A 16,227-nucleotide genomic window follows, 5' to 3' on the forward strand; every position below is an offset into this window, starting at 1 on the left:
TCAACTGATGATGCAATAGCCACAGCTCTACACACAGTCCTTACACATCTGGAGAAGATGGATGCTTATGTGAGAATGCTGTTCTTGGACTACAGTTCAGCATACAACACCATAATTCCCTCCAGGCTTGACAAGAAGCTCAGAGACCTCGGCCTTCACCCTGCCTTGTGTAGCCGGATCCTGGACTTCCTGTCAGATCGCCGGCAGGTGGTAAGAGTGGGTTCCCTCACCTCTGCCCCTCTGACCCTCAACACGGGAGCCCCTCAGGGCTGTGTCCTAAGCCCCCTCCTTTACTCTCTGTAACCCATGACTGTGTCACCACCCACAGCTCCAATCTGCTAATTAAATTTTCTGACAACACTACTCTGATTGGCCTAATCTCAAATAATAATGAGGCAGCCTACAGGGAGGAAGTCATCACCCTGACACAGTGATGTCAAGAAAACAACCTCCCCCTCAATGTCGCAAAAACAAAGGAGCTGGTTGTGGACTACACGAGGAATGGAGACAGGCTAACCCCTATTGACATCAATGGATCTGTGGTTGAGCTTTAAGTTCCTCGGCATAAACATCACTGAGGATCTCGCGTGGTCTGTACATACCGGCTGTGTGGTGAAAAAGGCAGAACAGAGCCTCTTTCACCTCAGACGGTTGAAAAAGTTTGGTGTGGGCCCCCAAATCCTAAGAACTTTCTACAGGGGCACAATTGAGAGCATCCTGATTGGCTGCATCACTGCCTAGTATGGGAACTGTACTTCCCTCAATCGCAGGACTCTGCAGAGAGTGGTGCAGACAGCCCAGCGCATCTGTAGATGTGAACTTCCCACTATTCAGGACATTTTACAAAGACAGGTGTGTAAAAAGGGCCTGAAGGATCATTGGGGACCCGCGTCACCTCATCCAGAAACTGTTTGTTCCAGCTGTTACCATCCAGGAAACAGTACCGCAACATGAAAGCCAGGACCAACAGGCTCTGGGACAGCTTCTTCCACCAGGCCATCAGACTGATTAATTCATGCTGATACAATTGTATTTCTATGTTATATTGACTATCTTGTTGTACATACTATTAATTATAAATTACTATAAATTGCACATTGCACATTTGGAGACGTAACATAAAGATTTTTACTCATGTATATGAAGGATGTAAGTAATAAAGTCAATTAAATACACTCTTCTCATTGCTGTTATCTGCAGAAGGTAAAGGAGCCCGTAGACACACAGTGTTTCAGGAACAACTTCTTCTCCCCCCACCATCAGATGTCAGAACATCACCTCACAATTTATTCTCCGTTTTCACTGCTTGTTTTTTTTAAATGTTTCTTATTGTACCTTGTGGTAATGTTTAAATGAATGAACACCACCTCGCTAATTTTTTGCCCTCTTTTTGCACTGATTTAATTTCATATATAAAGTTGTAATTTAGTTTATGCATTGCACGGAACTGCTACCACAAAATAACAAATTTCACAACATAAACCAGTGGATCCTGATTCTGAGAAAACAACACTTCTCAGTTCTATCCATTAACTCAAACTCCAATTTCCTACTGTAACTTCCTGCGCCCAACTACAAAGTTTAATTGCATCTTCCAGCATTGCCACCTGACAACTGAAATCCCCGTATAAATTGTATTTCTGTGAGCCAGTCATTACTGTATGGTGAAAAACTGAAGCCCTTCTACAGCTTCCTGAAGGAAAGTGCACATCACAGAGCAGAAATCAAGGTTATTCCTTTGATTCCCCACTCTCTGTCACCTACAGTGTTACTCTTGCCACAAAGTTATCACTCGGAAAAGAGCGCTGACTCAATCTTCTACCAAGGAAGGACTAGAGAGCTACAGTCAAACACATGGAAAGATTTGCGTATTTGAGGCACAGACGTGCCAAAGTGATGTGCCAAAGAAAGGGGGTAAGTGAATGGAGAAGTTATGGACACAAGAGATTCTGCAGTTGTCGGAAATCCAGACCAACACACAAAATGCCGCAGGAACTCAGCAAATCAGGCAGTATCAATGGAAATGAATAGACAGTCAACGTTTCAGGCTGAGACCCTTCTTCGGGATTGAGAAGGAAGGCGGTAGATGCCAGAATAAAAAGATAGGGAGAGGAGAAAGAGGTTAGCTAGAAAGTGATAGGTGAAGCTAGGTGGTTGGGAAAGGTCAACGGGTGGAGAAGAAGGCATGAAAGAGGATTTAAGCAGCAATGGGGCTGTAGTGGGAGGAGGAATTATCTAGCAGAAGGATTTCCAATAGGGTTCAAAACCTAGGCTAAGATCAAACAGCAAACAGGATACTTTGACCTGGGTGGGAATGAAGTCACAAGCAAGAGTACAATGCCTTCTGTCTAAAATGATCTGATGGTTTCAATCTCACCAGGACTTAATTACAAAAAGCTCCACCTCACCTCCACAAATGGTAGACACAGTGATGGGAAATAGGGCTGTAAGTGGACAAGCCAGGAATGGAAGGTGATCACAAACCCCAGCTAATGTCCCTGACCAGCTTTGCAGGTGAGGTAAAGACAGGCAAAATGGGTGATGGAGACCCGAGGTGACCTTGCAAAGGTCAGCTGCTAGTGAACTGACTGTGGTCATCCAGGCAGAGGTGGGGGCAGGATAATGGGAAAGACCTGACCCTCGAGGAAGAGACGGTGCAGGGGTACAGCGGTGGTAATCATGTTGAATTTCACAATCTCAGAAATTATAATGTGATTTCACTTGAATGGTCTGGAAGCTCGGGAGGGTCAGTCAGGATATATATTCAGTGAAGTACCGCTCCAAAACTGCCACACAGAAGAGTGATTGGATGAGTGCCCTCGGTAATGTGATTTGAGACATTGCCTGGTCCGAAGCTCACCTGAAGCCATCCTCTCCCGCATGAACTGCCTCCGGCACGGACGGGGAGCTGACCCTCAGCCCGGGCTGTTCCTGGTCCACTGCACCGCTCATCCTGCAAGAGCGAGAGATAACAGATCGAAACGATATCCAGGAGAGAGAAAAAACATCAAACAGAATATATATATATATCCACCGAAGGCACACTCTGCGGGGAAGACGTACCCTGTGGTGTTGTATCGCAGAAGGTCACACTTCGTCCTGGGCTCCCGCTCAATGAATGAAGGAGCCGTTCGCGAGCGGGGATGGCGCAGGTGCCCGTGTTCCGGGCGGCGATCTCCGGCTCTCTACAGCCGCAATACCCTCACCGTTGACGGCAGGCTGTGCCGCCTGGACTCCGGGCGCGCCGCCCGCTGCACGCCCTGACGTCAGTACAACCACATTGCAATAACAGCCACTTAAAGGGGCAACACTGAGCAAGGGGGTATTGGTTCGACAGACGCACCCTCCCACATAATCCAAAAGCTTGCGGTCCCTCCCTCCTGCCCCCTCAAAGGCTGGGACCATTGAGCGGAGAAAGCAACATCCATCCCGATTCCACACCACCCAGACCACGCTCTCTTCTCGCAAGGTACTCACACAACCAGGTTCAGCAACAGTTATTACCCCTCGACCATCAGGCCCTTGAACCAGTGGGGGTAACTTCACTCCACTTGCCCCATCTTTGAAACGTTCCCACAACCTATGGATGGACTCGCTTTCAAGGACTTTTCACCTCACGTCCTCGATATTTTTTTCTTGTTTATCTGCGCAGTTTGTTGTACTTTACACACTGGCTGAACGCCCAAGTTGCTGGGTCTTTAATTGATTCTGTTATGGATTTGAGTATGCCCGCAAGAAAATGAATCTCAGGGTTGTATATCGTGACATAGATGTACTTTGATAATAAATTGACTCTAAACTCTGTAATCCTTCTGGATTTTACCCAACTGAGCCAATAGCCGGTGTCAGACTATTCTCCAAGGACGTCACGAGCCTCTGTTAGACCCTAAATTCTTCGTAAGTATCACTGGAGAGCAACTGAATTAACAAAAATATTGTTTTAATCCATTAGACACTGTAAAGTACATAGACAGGCAGGTGAACATGTTCAAAACATAGAGCAGTACTGTACAAAACAGGCCTTTCAGCCCACAATGTTGTGCTGGCCCATATAAAACTACTCTACCATTAACCCTACCTTGCCCTCCAACGTGCCCCATAACACTCCACTTTTTACATCCAATTTTCAAAGTAAATTTTATTATCAAAGTACATAAATGTCACCTTATACAACCCTGAGATTCATTTTCCTACGGCGGTACTCAGTGAGAAGAGAGCTTGGCAAATCTATAGATAACACGATCAATGAAAAATCCACTAGACTGCAGAAGAAATAAACTGTGCAAATGTAAATACAAATAAATGGCAATAAATAACAAGAACATGAGATAATGAGATCAAGTGTCCTTAAAGTGAGACCATCGATTGTGGGAACATCTCAATGATGAGCCATGTGAGTGTAGTTATCCCCTTTTATTCAATAGCCTGATGATTAAGGAGTAGCAACTGTTCTTGAACCTGGTGGTGCGAGTCCTGGGGTTCTTGTACCTTCTACTTGCTGGCAACAGTGACAAGAGAGCATGGCCTGGGTGGTGGGGGTTTCTGATGATTGATGCTGCTTTCCTCGAGTTTGTTTCGGTCACCCGCCACTCTCTGTGTGAAAACCTTGCCTCTGCCATCTCCACGAAACTTTCCTCCACTCACCTAAAACAAATGTCCTCAGGTATTGGCCATTGCTGCCTGGGAAAAAGATGCTAGCTGTCCACTTGATCTATACCTCCCAAATCTTATACACCTCTATCAAGTGTTAATTAGTAAGGCAGGAGAATGAGGTTGAGAGGGATAATAAATCAGCCATGATGGAATGGCAAAGAGACTTGATGGGCCGAATGGCCTAATTCTTCTTCTAACTAATGGCCTTGTAGCTTCTCATCCTCATTCACTCCACAGAGTAACACCATAGTTTTCTCAACCTTTGCTCACTAGGCATATTCTCCGAGTGTTCTGTTCATCCTACCGGGATCAATCATCTCTTCCACGCTCCCTTCCAGCTGGTGCTGCCACATTCTCGTATTCTTAATTCTACCTCTCTCCCTCCTATTCTTACTTTTGCAATTTTTGCACTGCTTTGTGATAGAAGCTGTCCCCGAGCTTTGTGGTACGAGCTTTCGGGATTTACTATCCTCTTTTGAAGAGGCAAATACATTGGGGTATTTCAGAGACACACAGATAGGCGCATGGTTGGTTGAATAATGGCAGGATAGGTGGGGGGGAGGGTCAGGTCTTCGAGTAGGTTAAAAGGTCAGCACAACATCGTGGGCCAAGGAGCTTGTACCGTGCTGTGGTGTTCTGTGTTTGACGCTCAGATCACTCTGAAGTCTTTGCACCATTCAGCTGTTTTCTGCTCGGTGCTTAGTTTGTCATTACCATGTACACCGTTATCTCTGCGAGCTTCATAAAACAAGGAAATTCAAACCCTGGTATACGCTAATCTCACTTAATCTGATCTACTTCTGAAGACCGCCAGGAGGTACGTGCACGTTAACATGAACTGGACACTTTGTATGCCCTATTCACACGAAATGCCCGAGGACCTCAGTAAATCAGGCAGCATCCATGCAAATGAATAAATAGTTGAGATTTTTGGCCAAGACTATTCCAGAGTTAACATTTTGGGTTGAATACCCTCCATCTGGGTGGAGGAGCGGAGATATGTTTCTACCAAAGGAGGTGGGCACTCCTTCCCTTTGCTAACCCGCAGGTCACTCTTGGGCAAGGTGTAGCACCTGCTTACCCCCAATCAGGGTCACGTGAAGTCAGGGGAGCAGGTGGTGGGTGGCCGTATGAACAGCTAATGCACATCACAAGTCCTGGTTATGTGACCACTGATGCCAGGCTGGCAGTCTCTGAAGAGAATTGATAGTGGCTGGGGTCACCCGTCTTGTAAAGACACTGAGCAGAAGAAAGCAATGGCCAACCACTCCTTCAGAAAAATTTGCCAAGAACAATAATGCTCAGGGAAAAACCATGAACACCTGTGCCATATGAGATGGCACATGATGAAGAACAATTCAATCTTCCATCCTGCGCAGACTTAAACTTGTCCAGGACTCTGCTGCTTCCTAACTTTCATAATTCACCAAGTACGTTTTGTCCTGTTCTGACTGAAGTTCTTTTGCCCTTGAGTGAGGAGACATCAATTTTTAAACCTTTATGTTTTCAAATATTCTCACAGTCTTCTCCCTCTCATTTACGGCCCTCCAATCCAGTCCTATAATTGTCAGAACACCTCAGCCTCTACCGTTCATGTAAAAACAGAGAATAATGCAAGCAAACATGAAGTTCCCACTCCGAAGAAGAAATTATAGTTATTAACATAGTTATAGTTATAGATATTAACAATACATTCAGGGGCTACTTTGTTAGGTACACCTGGTTGTTAATGTAAATATCTTAGCAACCAATCCTGTGGCAGCAACTCAATGCATAAAAGAATGCAGATGTGGTCAAGAGATTCAGCTGTTGATTCAGAGTGGGGATAAAATGTAATCTGAGTGACCTTGACCATGGAATGGCTGCTGGTGCCAGGTGGGGGTGATTCGAGTAACTCAGAATCTGCTGATCTCCTGGGATCTTCACGCACAGCATTCTCTAGACTTGCAGGGGTGTCAAACTCATTTTAGGTCACGGGCCGGATTGAGCAAAATGCAGCTTCATGCGGGCCGGATCAGTCGGGCGCGTGCGAACGCAGCTTTCATTGCCTCCGTTTTTTCAGCCTGTTCTCATGTGTCTCAGTCTCTGCTATAACTACAAAGTGTTTCACTTTACAAATTCCGTTTCGTATGAAGAAGACTGCTGAGCAAGCATTATTTTTATGATTGGTATTAACTTACAATCATAGGCTTCATATCGCCGGGCCATTAATAATTAAAATAATAGAGCTATCTAAAATGATCTCGCGGGCCGGATATAATTGTACGCCGGGCCGGATATGGCCCGCGGGCCTTGTGTTTGACACCTATGCTCTAGAGTGTACAGAGAACGGTGTCAAAAACAAAAAAAAATATCCAGTGAGTGACAGTTCGGTGGGTGAAAACACCTTGTTAATGGGAGCGGTCAGAAGAGAGTGGACAGACTAGTTCAAGCTGACAGGAAGGTGACAGTAACTCAAATAACCACACATTACAACAGTGCTGTACAGAAGAGCATCTCTGAGTGCACAACACATTGAACCTTAAAGTAGACGGGCTAACAAAGCAGAAGATCATGAACTTACTCTCAGTGGCCACTTTAGTAGATACAGGAGGAACCTAATAAAGTGACCTCTGTACGTATGTTGCACCTGTCTAGAAGACTTCAATAAGTTGTTGGAAATTTAGGAAGCCAAGGATCCAAAAAGAGAGTAATATTTAAAGTAATCAATATTAGTAAAGGAAAATGTACATTGAAATTAAGGTAAGAGATGCCAAAAATGTTTCTCAGCTGGAGAACCAAGAATCTAGAAGAAGGTAGATGAAGAGACAATAGATGCATTGGTGGCTGTCATCCAAATTTCCACTAATTCTAAACAGTCTGAGAGTATTGAATGTCAGAAAAGTTAAAAATGTATTGCAAACATGAGGGAACAAGAAAATAAAATATTACTGAACAGTTAGCCTGCGTTCGGATTTTTAGTGTTCGTTGGATGTTTTGATGATGACTTAGCGATGGGCCGGATTGAAAGGGTTAGGGTGTCGATGTCTGAGGTGAGAGACATTTGTTTTCTCTGCCCTTTGGCTGTTCGACGGTCTTTTTTTCAATGGGTTCTTTGTTTTGTTGCTGCCAGTTAGGAGACAAATCTCAAGGTTGTATAATGTATTTCGATAATGAATATACTTTGAACTTTGAATCATAAAACAAAGAACACAGAATAAGTAGTACAGCACAGTACAAGCCCTTCAGCCCATAAAGTTGTGCTAACCCCTTAACCTACTCTAAGATCAATCTGACCCTTCCTTCATTTCTCTATGCCTATCTAAGAGTTCCTAAATGCCTCTACCACCACCCCTGGCAGAACCTTCCAGACACCCACCACTCTCTACATAAAAACTTACCTCTGACATCCCTGTACTTTCCTCCAGTCACTTTAAATTATGACCCCTCCCTGTATCCTTTATTAAAAGATGCATCCGATCATTTGGCAAGGTCAGCATGGCTTTATGCAACTGAAACAGTTATGCAAAACTGAAATATGAAATCCAAGGGGCACTTTTGACGACGTAATTTCGAAAGCTGAGGAAGAATCAGTGCAAGTAAGTTCTGCAGATTGTGGTTGAATGTGGTTAGTGTTGGCACTCAAGCATGGACAGAGGACTGGATACAAAACAGGAAACGTGGAGTAGGTTGCTGGCAGAATAACATTCATAGGGTCCCACAAGGATCAGTACTGAGACCAAATTTTGTACTGTAAGGCTTGCAAAAGGGGATTCGGACAAGTCATCTGTGCTGCAAGCACGTGGTAGCTGGATTATAATGTAGGAAATGAGAGATTTTCATTTTGATGGGAGAACTAGCAAGCAGAATATCTTCGAAATGATACATAGAGTCATAGAATCAAAGAAAAGTAAAGCACAGAAACAGGCCCTTCAGCCCATCTAGTCCATGCTGAACCATTTAAACTACCTACTTCTATCGATTTCTCAAAACTTCTGGTAATGCCTCCTAACCCCCTCCATCACCCCCCCCCCCCACTCCTTCACTAGTTCCCATCCCCCATTTCCCTCCCTCACCTTTATCTCCTTGCCCGCCCATTGCTTCCCACTGGTGCTCCTCTCCACCCCCCCCCCCCCCATTTTTCATTCTTCCATGGTCTTCTGTCCCCTTCATCAGTCAACTTCCCAGCTCTTTACTTCATTCCCCCCCTCCAAGTTTCATCTATCACCTGATACTTCTCTCCCCCCACCTTTTAAATTTACTTCTCAGCTTTTTTTTTCTCCAGTCCTGCCAAAGGGTTTCAGCCTGAAATGTCGACTGTACTTTCTTCCATAGAAGCTGCCTGGCCTCCAGCGTTCCTCCAGCACTTTGTGTGCATTACTGCCATCGACCTGCACCGGGACCACAGCCCTCCATACAACTACCATCCATTACCCATCCAAACTTCTCTTAAGCATTGAAACTGAGCCTGCATGAATGCCTTGTGCTGGCACCTCATTCCACACTCTCATGACCCTCTGAGTGAACAAGTTTCTCCTAATTTTCCCTTAAACTTTTCACCTTTCACCCTTAACCCATAACCTCTGGTCATAGTCCCATGCAACCTTAGCGGGGGGAAAAAAGCAATATCCTTTAAGAGCTGGAAATTGAAAAAGTGTTGTCAGAGCACAAATGAGATTCTGCCTGCAGACTCAGTTCCTGGAGACAGAAGGTCTGTTCAATGTTTTATAAACATCCCTGGTTATCAGAAACATTTCAAAGTTCAAAGTAAATTTATTATCGAAGTACACATATGTCACCATATACCGCCCTGAGATGTGTTTACTTGCAGGCATGTGCAGTATCCAAGAAACACAATAGAACATATATGTCAAACTCAAGGCCCGCGGGCCAAATCCGGCCCGCGGTGGAATTATCTTTGGCCCGCGAGATAATATCTAATTACTATTAAAGCTGGCCCCAGTAATCGAAGCGCCTATGGCGTATGATATGGCTAATGCTGAGTTTATTCAGGTACCAGGTTTTCAGGGTTTTTAGTGTTTGTTCGGCAGTCTTGCTCGGCAGTCTTCTTCATAAGAAACGGAATTTGTAAAGTGAAACACTTTGTAGTTATAGCAGAGACTGAGACACATGAGAGCAGGCTGAAAAAACGGAGGCAACGAAAGCTGCATTCGCACGCGTCCGACTGATCCGGCCCGCATGAAGCTGCATTTTGTCAATCCGGCCCGTGACCTAAAATGAGTTTGACACCCCTGCAATAGAATCAATGAAAGTTTGCACCCAACAAGACAGACAAACAACAGACGTGCAAAGGATTACAAACTGCACAAATATGAAAGAGAGTGATTTTGTGAAGACACATTCGTCTGCGACTATTTTAATAAAGTCCATGACAACCGTGGTGTATTCACTCAGATCCTTGGACACAGCAACTCGAAGCAGATCCATAGCCACTCTCCAGCCTCTCACGACTGCTTCCTTGTTGTTCTGGTCTCTGGAGCCTTGCTCTTCAGCCTCCGCAGGTAGGAGAATGACAGCAACGTGATCACATTTCCTGAATTGCGGTCTAGGCATGGAATGGTAAGCATTCCTAATTGTAGTACATCGGTGGTCGAATGTATTGGGACCCCTGGTGCTGCAGGTTATATGCTGATGGTAATTGGGCAAAGATTAACTGAAGTCCCTGCCTATGATTCAAAATACATCGGGATGGGCAATTTCTTGTTTGGTGATGGCAGCATCCGATATCTTGAGTGCCTGGTTAACATAGGCTTTTGGCAGCATATGAACTGCGGTCAGGAGGAGAATTGTCTTTGTGAGTAGAATGGTCGGCACCTAATCATTAGATGCTGCAAGTCAAGGGAACAAGAGTGTGACTGGACCGAGACCATTGCATCAGAGCACCACAGAGTTTATCATGAAGCACAGATCCCCACCTTTTGCCTTCTCCAAATCAGCAGTTCGGTCCGTCCTACGTATTGAGAAGCCTTCTGGGCTGATTGCCAAATCTGGCATACTCTGAGTGAGCCATGTCTCCATAATTTCCCATTTCCCTCTGATACAACAATCTCGACCGTAGGTTCTCCAGTGAACGTACATTTGCTAACAAGATGCTGGATAAAGGAACTTTCATTGCTTGGCATTCTAGCCTGGCATGCCCTTCTTTTAACTGGAGCAACGGATCTTTGTCCTCTTAAACGTGCTGTAACTGCTTGATAGTTAAGTCCACCGAATCCTTCAGAATATTGTGAAATCGCTAGTTCATTAAGATGGTTCAAAAGTTCATTGCTTAAGGGCAAATTACATGCTGCAGCTTGCAGTGAGAGTAAGTCAGAAGAGGTATATTTGGAAGTTTTGTAAGCACCCTGCAACATGTCACCATGATTCATCGGCGCCATTTTGGCATTTAGAAGCAACTGAAGATCATAAAAATAAAAATTGTTAATTAAAATTTTGAGAAGTAATAAATACATGTAAAACACAATTAAGTTCAAAGTGAATTTATTATCAAAGTACGTATGCATCATCATACGCTACCCTGAGATTCATTTTCCTGCAGGCATTCACAGTAAAACAAAGAAATACAACAGATTCAATGAAAATGAATATGCAAAATAAGACATGCTGTGCAAATACAAAAAATTAAATAAATACACGCATAATAAAAAATGAATATATACTGTAAATAGAGAGATAGATGGATAGATCGATCGATTGATCAATATATGGATAGGTAATACTGACACATGAGTTGTAGAATCCTTGAAAATGAGACCATAGGTTGTGGAATCAGTTCAGTGTTGAGGTGAGTGAAGTTATCCACATTGGCTCAAGATCCTGATATATAAATAAATAAAGTAGTTAATTAATAAAGCACGTATAAATTGATTAAAATGTTGATATCAATTACAACATACTGATAATAATGCCAAATAACTGACCTTCCTTGAACAATTTAATAAAGCTGGGTGCTGTACTCATCTGAATTGCTTTTTTGAGATGCCCCAGCTATGGCTCGGTAAGGTTGGTGGTCCAGAAGTGAAGCTGAGATGGTTATCAAGAACTTTTGACAATGGTGATCTCAGGAACATAGTGAGAGTCAGGAGCAGCCACTCCCAATGCACTCCACAGTTCAGTGTGCTGCAGTGCCTGGGGACCTGTCCAGACAGCAGACGGACAGCAATTCTCAATGTCTGGCCACCAGTGTGATCTAACACAGGACAGATATCTTCTTCTGTGACTTATTGTCAATTTTTGTGCAGAGCCTGGGGATACTTCAGTAAATTACAGAGTTATACCAATACATGTTGGTGCTATTTTTACAAGATGTTTAATTTTCCTGACTTCCAGCTAACAGTGTGTTTTTGCTCTATTAATAGTATCAATTATCCTGCTGCGTTGAAATTCCATTGGTGTGCTCAATTTCTTTTCATTAATGCAAGTTCTGTTTAACCTTGATGCTTATTTCTATTTCATTACAGACATTCCACTCGTTTCTCTGAGAAACAGTGATAGACAAAGTCTTTGGAAGCATTAAAGAGGGAAGTAAATTCTTATATTTAACTCTCATTATGAACAATATCCTGAGTTTCGATTTCACAGATGTAAGTTGACCTGTCAAGCAGCAAGGTGCAAGAAGGCAGTTAAACTGGAGAAATTCTGTTTTCTGAAGAAGGGTCTCAGCTCAAAATTTTGACCATTTATTCCCCTCTATGGATGCTGCGTGACTTGCTGAGTTCCTCCAACATTTGTGTGCACATTCTGGGGCGGCACGGTAGCGTAGTAGTTAGCGCAACGCTTTACAGTGCCAGTAACCCGGGTTCAATTCCCACCGCTGTCTGTAAGGAGTTTATATGCTCTCCCTGTGACTGCATGGGTTTCCTCCGGGTGCTCCGGTTTCCTCCCACAGTCCAAAGATGTACCAGTTAGTAGGTTAATTGGTCATTGTAAATTGTCCTGTGATAAAGCTAGGATTAAATTGGGGGATTCCTGGGTGGTGTGGCTCAAAGGACCGGAAGGACCTATTCAATGCTGTATCTCAATAAGTGATCAAATAAATAAATATTGTTCAAGATTTCCCACATCTGCAGAATCTCTTGTGTTTTTGATTTGAACCTCCATTTTCCATTCTCTTCCCTATTTTAACACCACTGGTTTTGGACTCCGATAGAGAGTATAGACTATCTAATAATTGCAAATTATTGTCATTGTTACAGACATTTTCATTTTTACCGATCGGGAGCAGCCCTTGATTCCGATAGGCATCAGTCTCCTTTACTTTTCTCAGTGAAGTCAGGAGGTGCAGGACTGCAGGATTCAGAATCAGAATCAGGGTTATTATCACCGGCATGTGACGTGAAATTTGTTAACTTAGCAGCAGCAGCTCAATGCAATACATAATCTAGCAGTGAGAGAAAAAATAATAAATAAAACATAATAATAAATAAACAAGTAAATCAATTACATATACTGAATAGATTATTAAAAAATGTGGAAAAACAGAAATACTATATATTTAAAAAAGTGAGGTAGTGTCCAAAGCTTCGATGTCCATTAAGGAATCAGAATGCAGAGGGTAAGAAGCTGTTGCTGAATCGCTGAGTGAGTCAGTTCTGCCTAGACTGTAAGCAGCAGGTTGAGAAACAATTATTACCCCTCAACCAAAGGGGATAACTTCACTTAACTTCACGTGCCCCATTATTGAAATATTCCACGACAAATAGACTCATTATCAAGGACTCTTCATCTCATGTTCTCGATATTTATTGTTTATTTATTTATTATTATTATTTCTTCTCTTTGTGTTTGCACAGTTTGTTGTCTTCTGCACTCTGGTTAAAGTCTAAAGTTGGGCAGTCTTTCATTGATTCTGTTATGGTTATTATTCTATAGGCTTATTGAGTATGCTCACAAGAAAATTAACCACAGGGTTGTATATGGTGACATATATATACTTTGATGATAAAGTTTACTTTGAACTTTATACTGCAGCTCACTGTATTTGCGGGCAAGGTTCAGGGAATCACTATAACTGTCCGTGCTGTGCACCTGGCTCAGTTCCTGAAAACTGAATCTTTTTATTAGCAATAAATTCTGATAAATCATGGAGAATCCTTTACATAGATTGTTCATTAGTTGCTGTTTACTAAATCCGTCAACCACAAAATATTTTCATAAATGCACATTGCATCAAAGTTTAATGCACAGAATGTGAAAGAGTGATTTATGTCAAATGAACCCAATACAAATCTCTGAAGAAGTCATAGTGGGACCTTTGTCTGCTGTGCTAATCGGGTTCAGCCTAGCCCTCATGGTACATGGCCTTTTCGAAATACTCTGAACTTGTTCAGGTTAATCCATTGTTATCGTAAATCATTGGAAGCTCTTTAGTGTATGCTCAGGTAAAGAAAACGCCTGTTAAATATAAATACAGTGGACTCTGCTTAATTGATCCATTGGTTAATCAGAGGAGCTGCTTATTTGGGGCAACTCATAAAAAACAAAAACTAATTGAGTAAATAGCCAGGATTCCCTTCACTTATCTGGGACACTATGTTGCTTAATTGAGACAGGAGACCGTTGCCAAACAGTTTCTGATTAGCATCGGTCACGAGAACTTGTGTGGCCATTACACACTCCACAGTGCTGAAAGCGAACGGCTTTTAAATAGCATCAGTTGCGTGTGTTTGCATTCAAAAAGCAGTGGTTTTTGTCACTGATAATTGGTGAGAATTGAGCAGTAAGACAATTCAGAACTGTTTTGCTCAGTGAGATTTCAAGACTTCAGGCTTGGAGATGCCAAAACAGCCGGGAGTGAAAATGAAATGATTTCACTACCTCAATAAGTTAGGAACTACACAAAGAATTTGAAGATATCGACAATCATCTTGAATGGTACATTGAAAATGAAGATTTGGAGGATGCAAGTTTATTCAAACTTCATTTAAATAGATAATTTGTTACTCAGCTAAATGGTAGCTTGTTGCCTTTTGCCCGTTGGGTGCTGTCTTTCATTGATTTTCTGAGTATGCTCACAATAAAACAAATCCCTGGGTTGTATATATTGACAAATATGTATTTTGATAATAAATTGACTTCGAGCTATCTCCATTTAGGTTGCACCAGGATATCTAAACACATGGGTGCCCTCTATATATTAATACTGTACATGATGTTGTTTCTGTTTAACACTGAACAGAATTCCTACTGCAACTTTCTACTGACAGACTCTAAAAATCATAGTTCACGTTTTGCAGGTCCGAAGATGATCCAAAATATCTTACATCCAAGGAGAAATTTTTGAGATAAAAATAGATTAGTTTTATTTGTCACATGTACATAGAAACACATGTTGTTTGTGTTGAGAATGTATTGAGGGTAGCCTGTGAGTGTTGTCACGCTTCCGGTGCCAACATACCATGCCCACAACTTACTAACTCACCCTGACTCATACATCTTTGCAACGTAAGAAGAAAATAGAGCACCCAGAGGAAGCCCACACAGGCAAAGAGTGTGAGCCTTATTATAGACAGCGGCAGGAATTGAACCCCAATCTTACAGCTGATTCTGTAAAGCATTGGGCTAACCACAATGGTATCGTGATAACTGTCACTGGCTCCAAAAAGCGACATTTACTAATTTTATACGTCCTAAGGCAATCCAAAATACTTTGCAGCCCAGGGATTATTTTTGATATCTATCATTTTTTGTTTTCTCGGCTAATTCAGTGGCGACGCACTGTTCTCTCTAAGTAACTGAAATGCTCCCACGCACATAGCCTTTGTGCCACACGGGTGGAGTTTTCTTTTATATAATGTCAATATAACTATAAAATTATGTTAATATAATTTTGAAATCTATGCTAATATATTGTGAAATACCTTGTAACTAATTATGTGTTAAGGAATATAATCTATAAATTTCCTAAATAATAAATATAGCACAACCTTTATTTTAAACTTATTAGATCTTAAATGTATTTACATTTTCAGTGCTTCAAGTTACAACACTATTACAAATTGCAACAATAAACCGAATGGAAGTTGTAGTTCATTGTTAATAAATCGCTGGCCCTCTGAACACCAACGCCATCTATTCAAAACATTTTATTTTTGCCATTATGCTATCAGCATGGCGTTGTTTACTTGTGATGTGAGTTGTGGCTTGTGTTTGTTTGATGTACATATTACCAAAAAAGAAGCATTTAAAGTGCCGTGTGGAAATTTCCTGCTCAGAGTGGTGGTTGGTCCATGCAGCTGTAAAGAAAATTGGAAGGATGCTGGTGGTGAGCTTCCACACAGCAATCTTCCCCAAACAGCATGTGATCAGTTAGTGATATTGCCAGCAGAAAGAACATTGGCCAATGCACTGGATGAATTTACAGCTTATTTTAAAATAGCATCATAAATTGGCTTAATTGAAGCCCCCGTGGGAGAGCATGTTACGCTTTCAATGGAGATGAAAACAGATACTAGTGCAGCTAAAGGATGTCTGGAGGGGAAAACAGTGATTAGCTGAGATAGTAATAGCGAACGTTTTTAAAATGGATCAGAAGTTAAAAGATAATTTGGAACTGCACAAGCCACTTGAAGATAA

The 16,227-nt window shown here is 42.4% G+C and overlaps 1 protein-coding gene across 3 annotated transcripts in view; it reads right to left on the bottom strand.

Annotated features, from left to right (window-relative positions):
- The window catches only part of inpp5jb (inositol polyphosphate-5-phosphatase Jb), a 128,426-nt gene extending 125,162 nt beyond the window's left edge, over positions 1 to 3,264 (bottom strand). For all 3 annotated transcript variants that reach the window (XM_073065768.1, XM_073065769.1, XM_073065767.1), the window contains exons 1-2: positions 3,064 to 3,264; positions 2,861 to 2,953 (exon numbers count right to left, since the gene is read on the bottom strand). In XM_073065768.1, the coding sequence (XP_072921869.1) occupies positions 2,861 to 2,952 (92 nt within the window). In that variant the 5' untranslated portion in view covers position 2,953; positions 3,064 to 3,264. The remainder of the gene's footprint in view (positions 1 to 2,860; positions 2,954 to 3,063) is intronic.
- Positions 3,265 to 16,227: the final 12,963 nt, after the last annotated feature.

Source organism: Hemitrygon akajei, chromosome 14 (genome assembly GCF_048418815.1).
Source record: "Hemitrygon akajei chromosome 14, sHemAka1.3, whole genome shotgun sequence".
NCBI lineage: Eukaryota > Metazoa > Chordata > Chondrichthyes > Myliobatiformes > Dasyatidae > Hemitrygon > Hemitrygon akajei.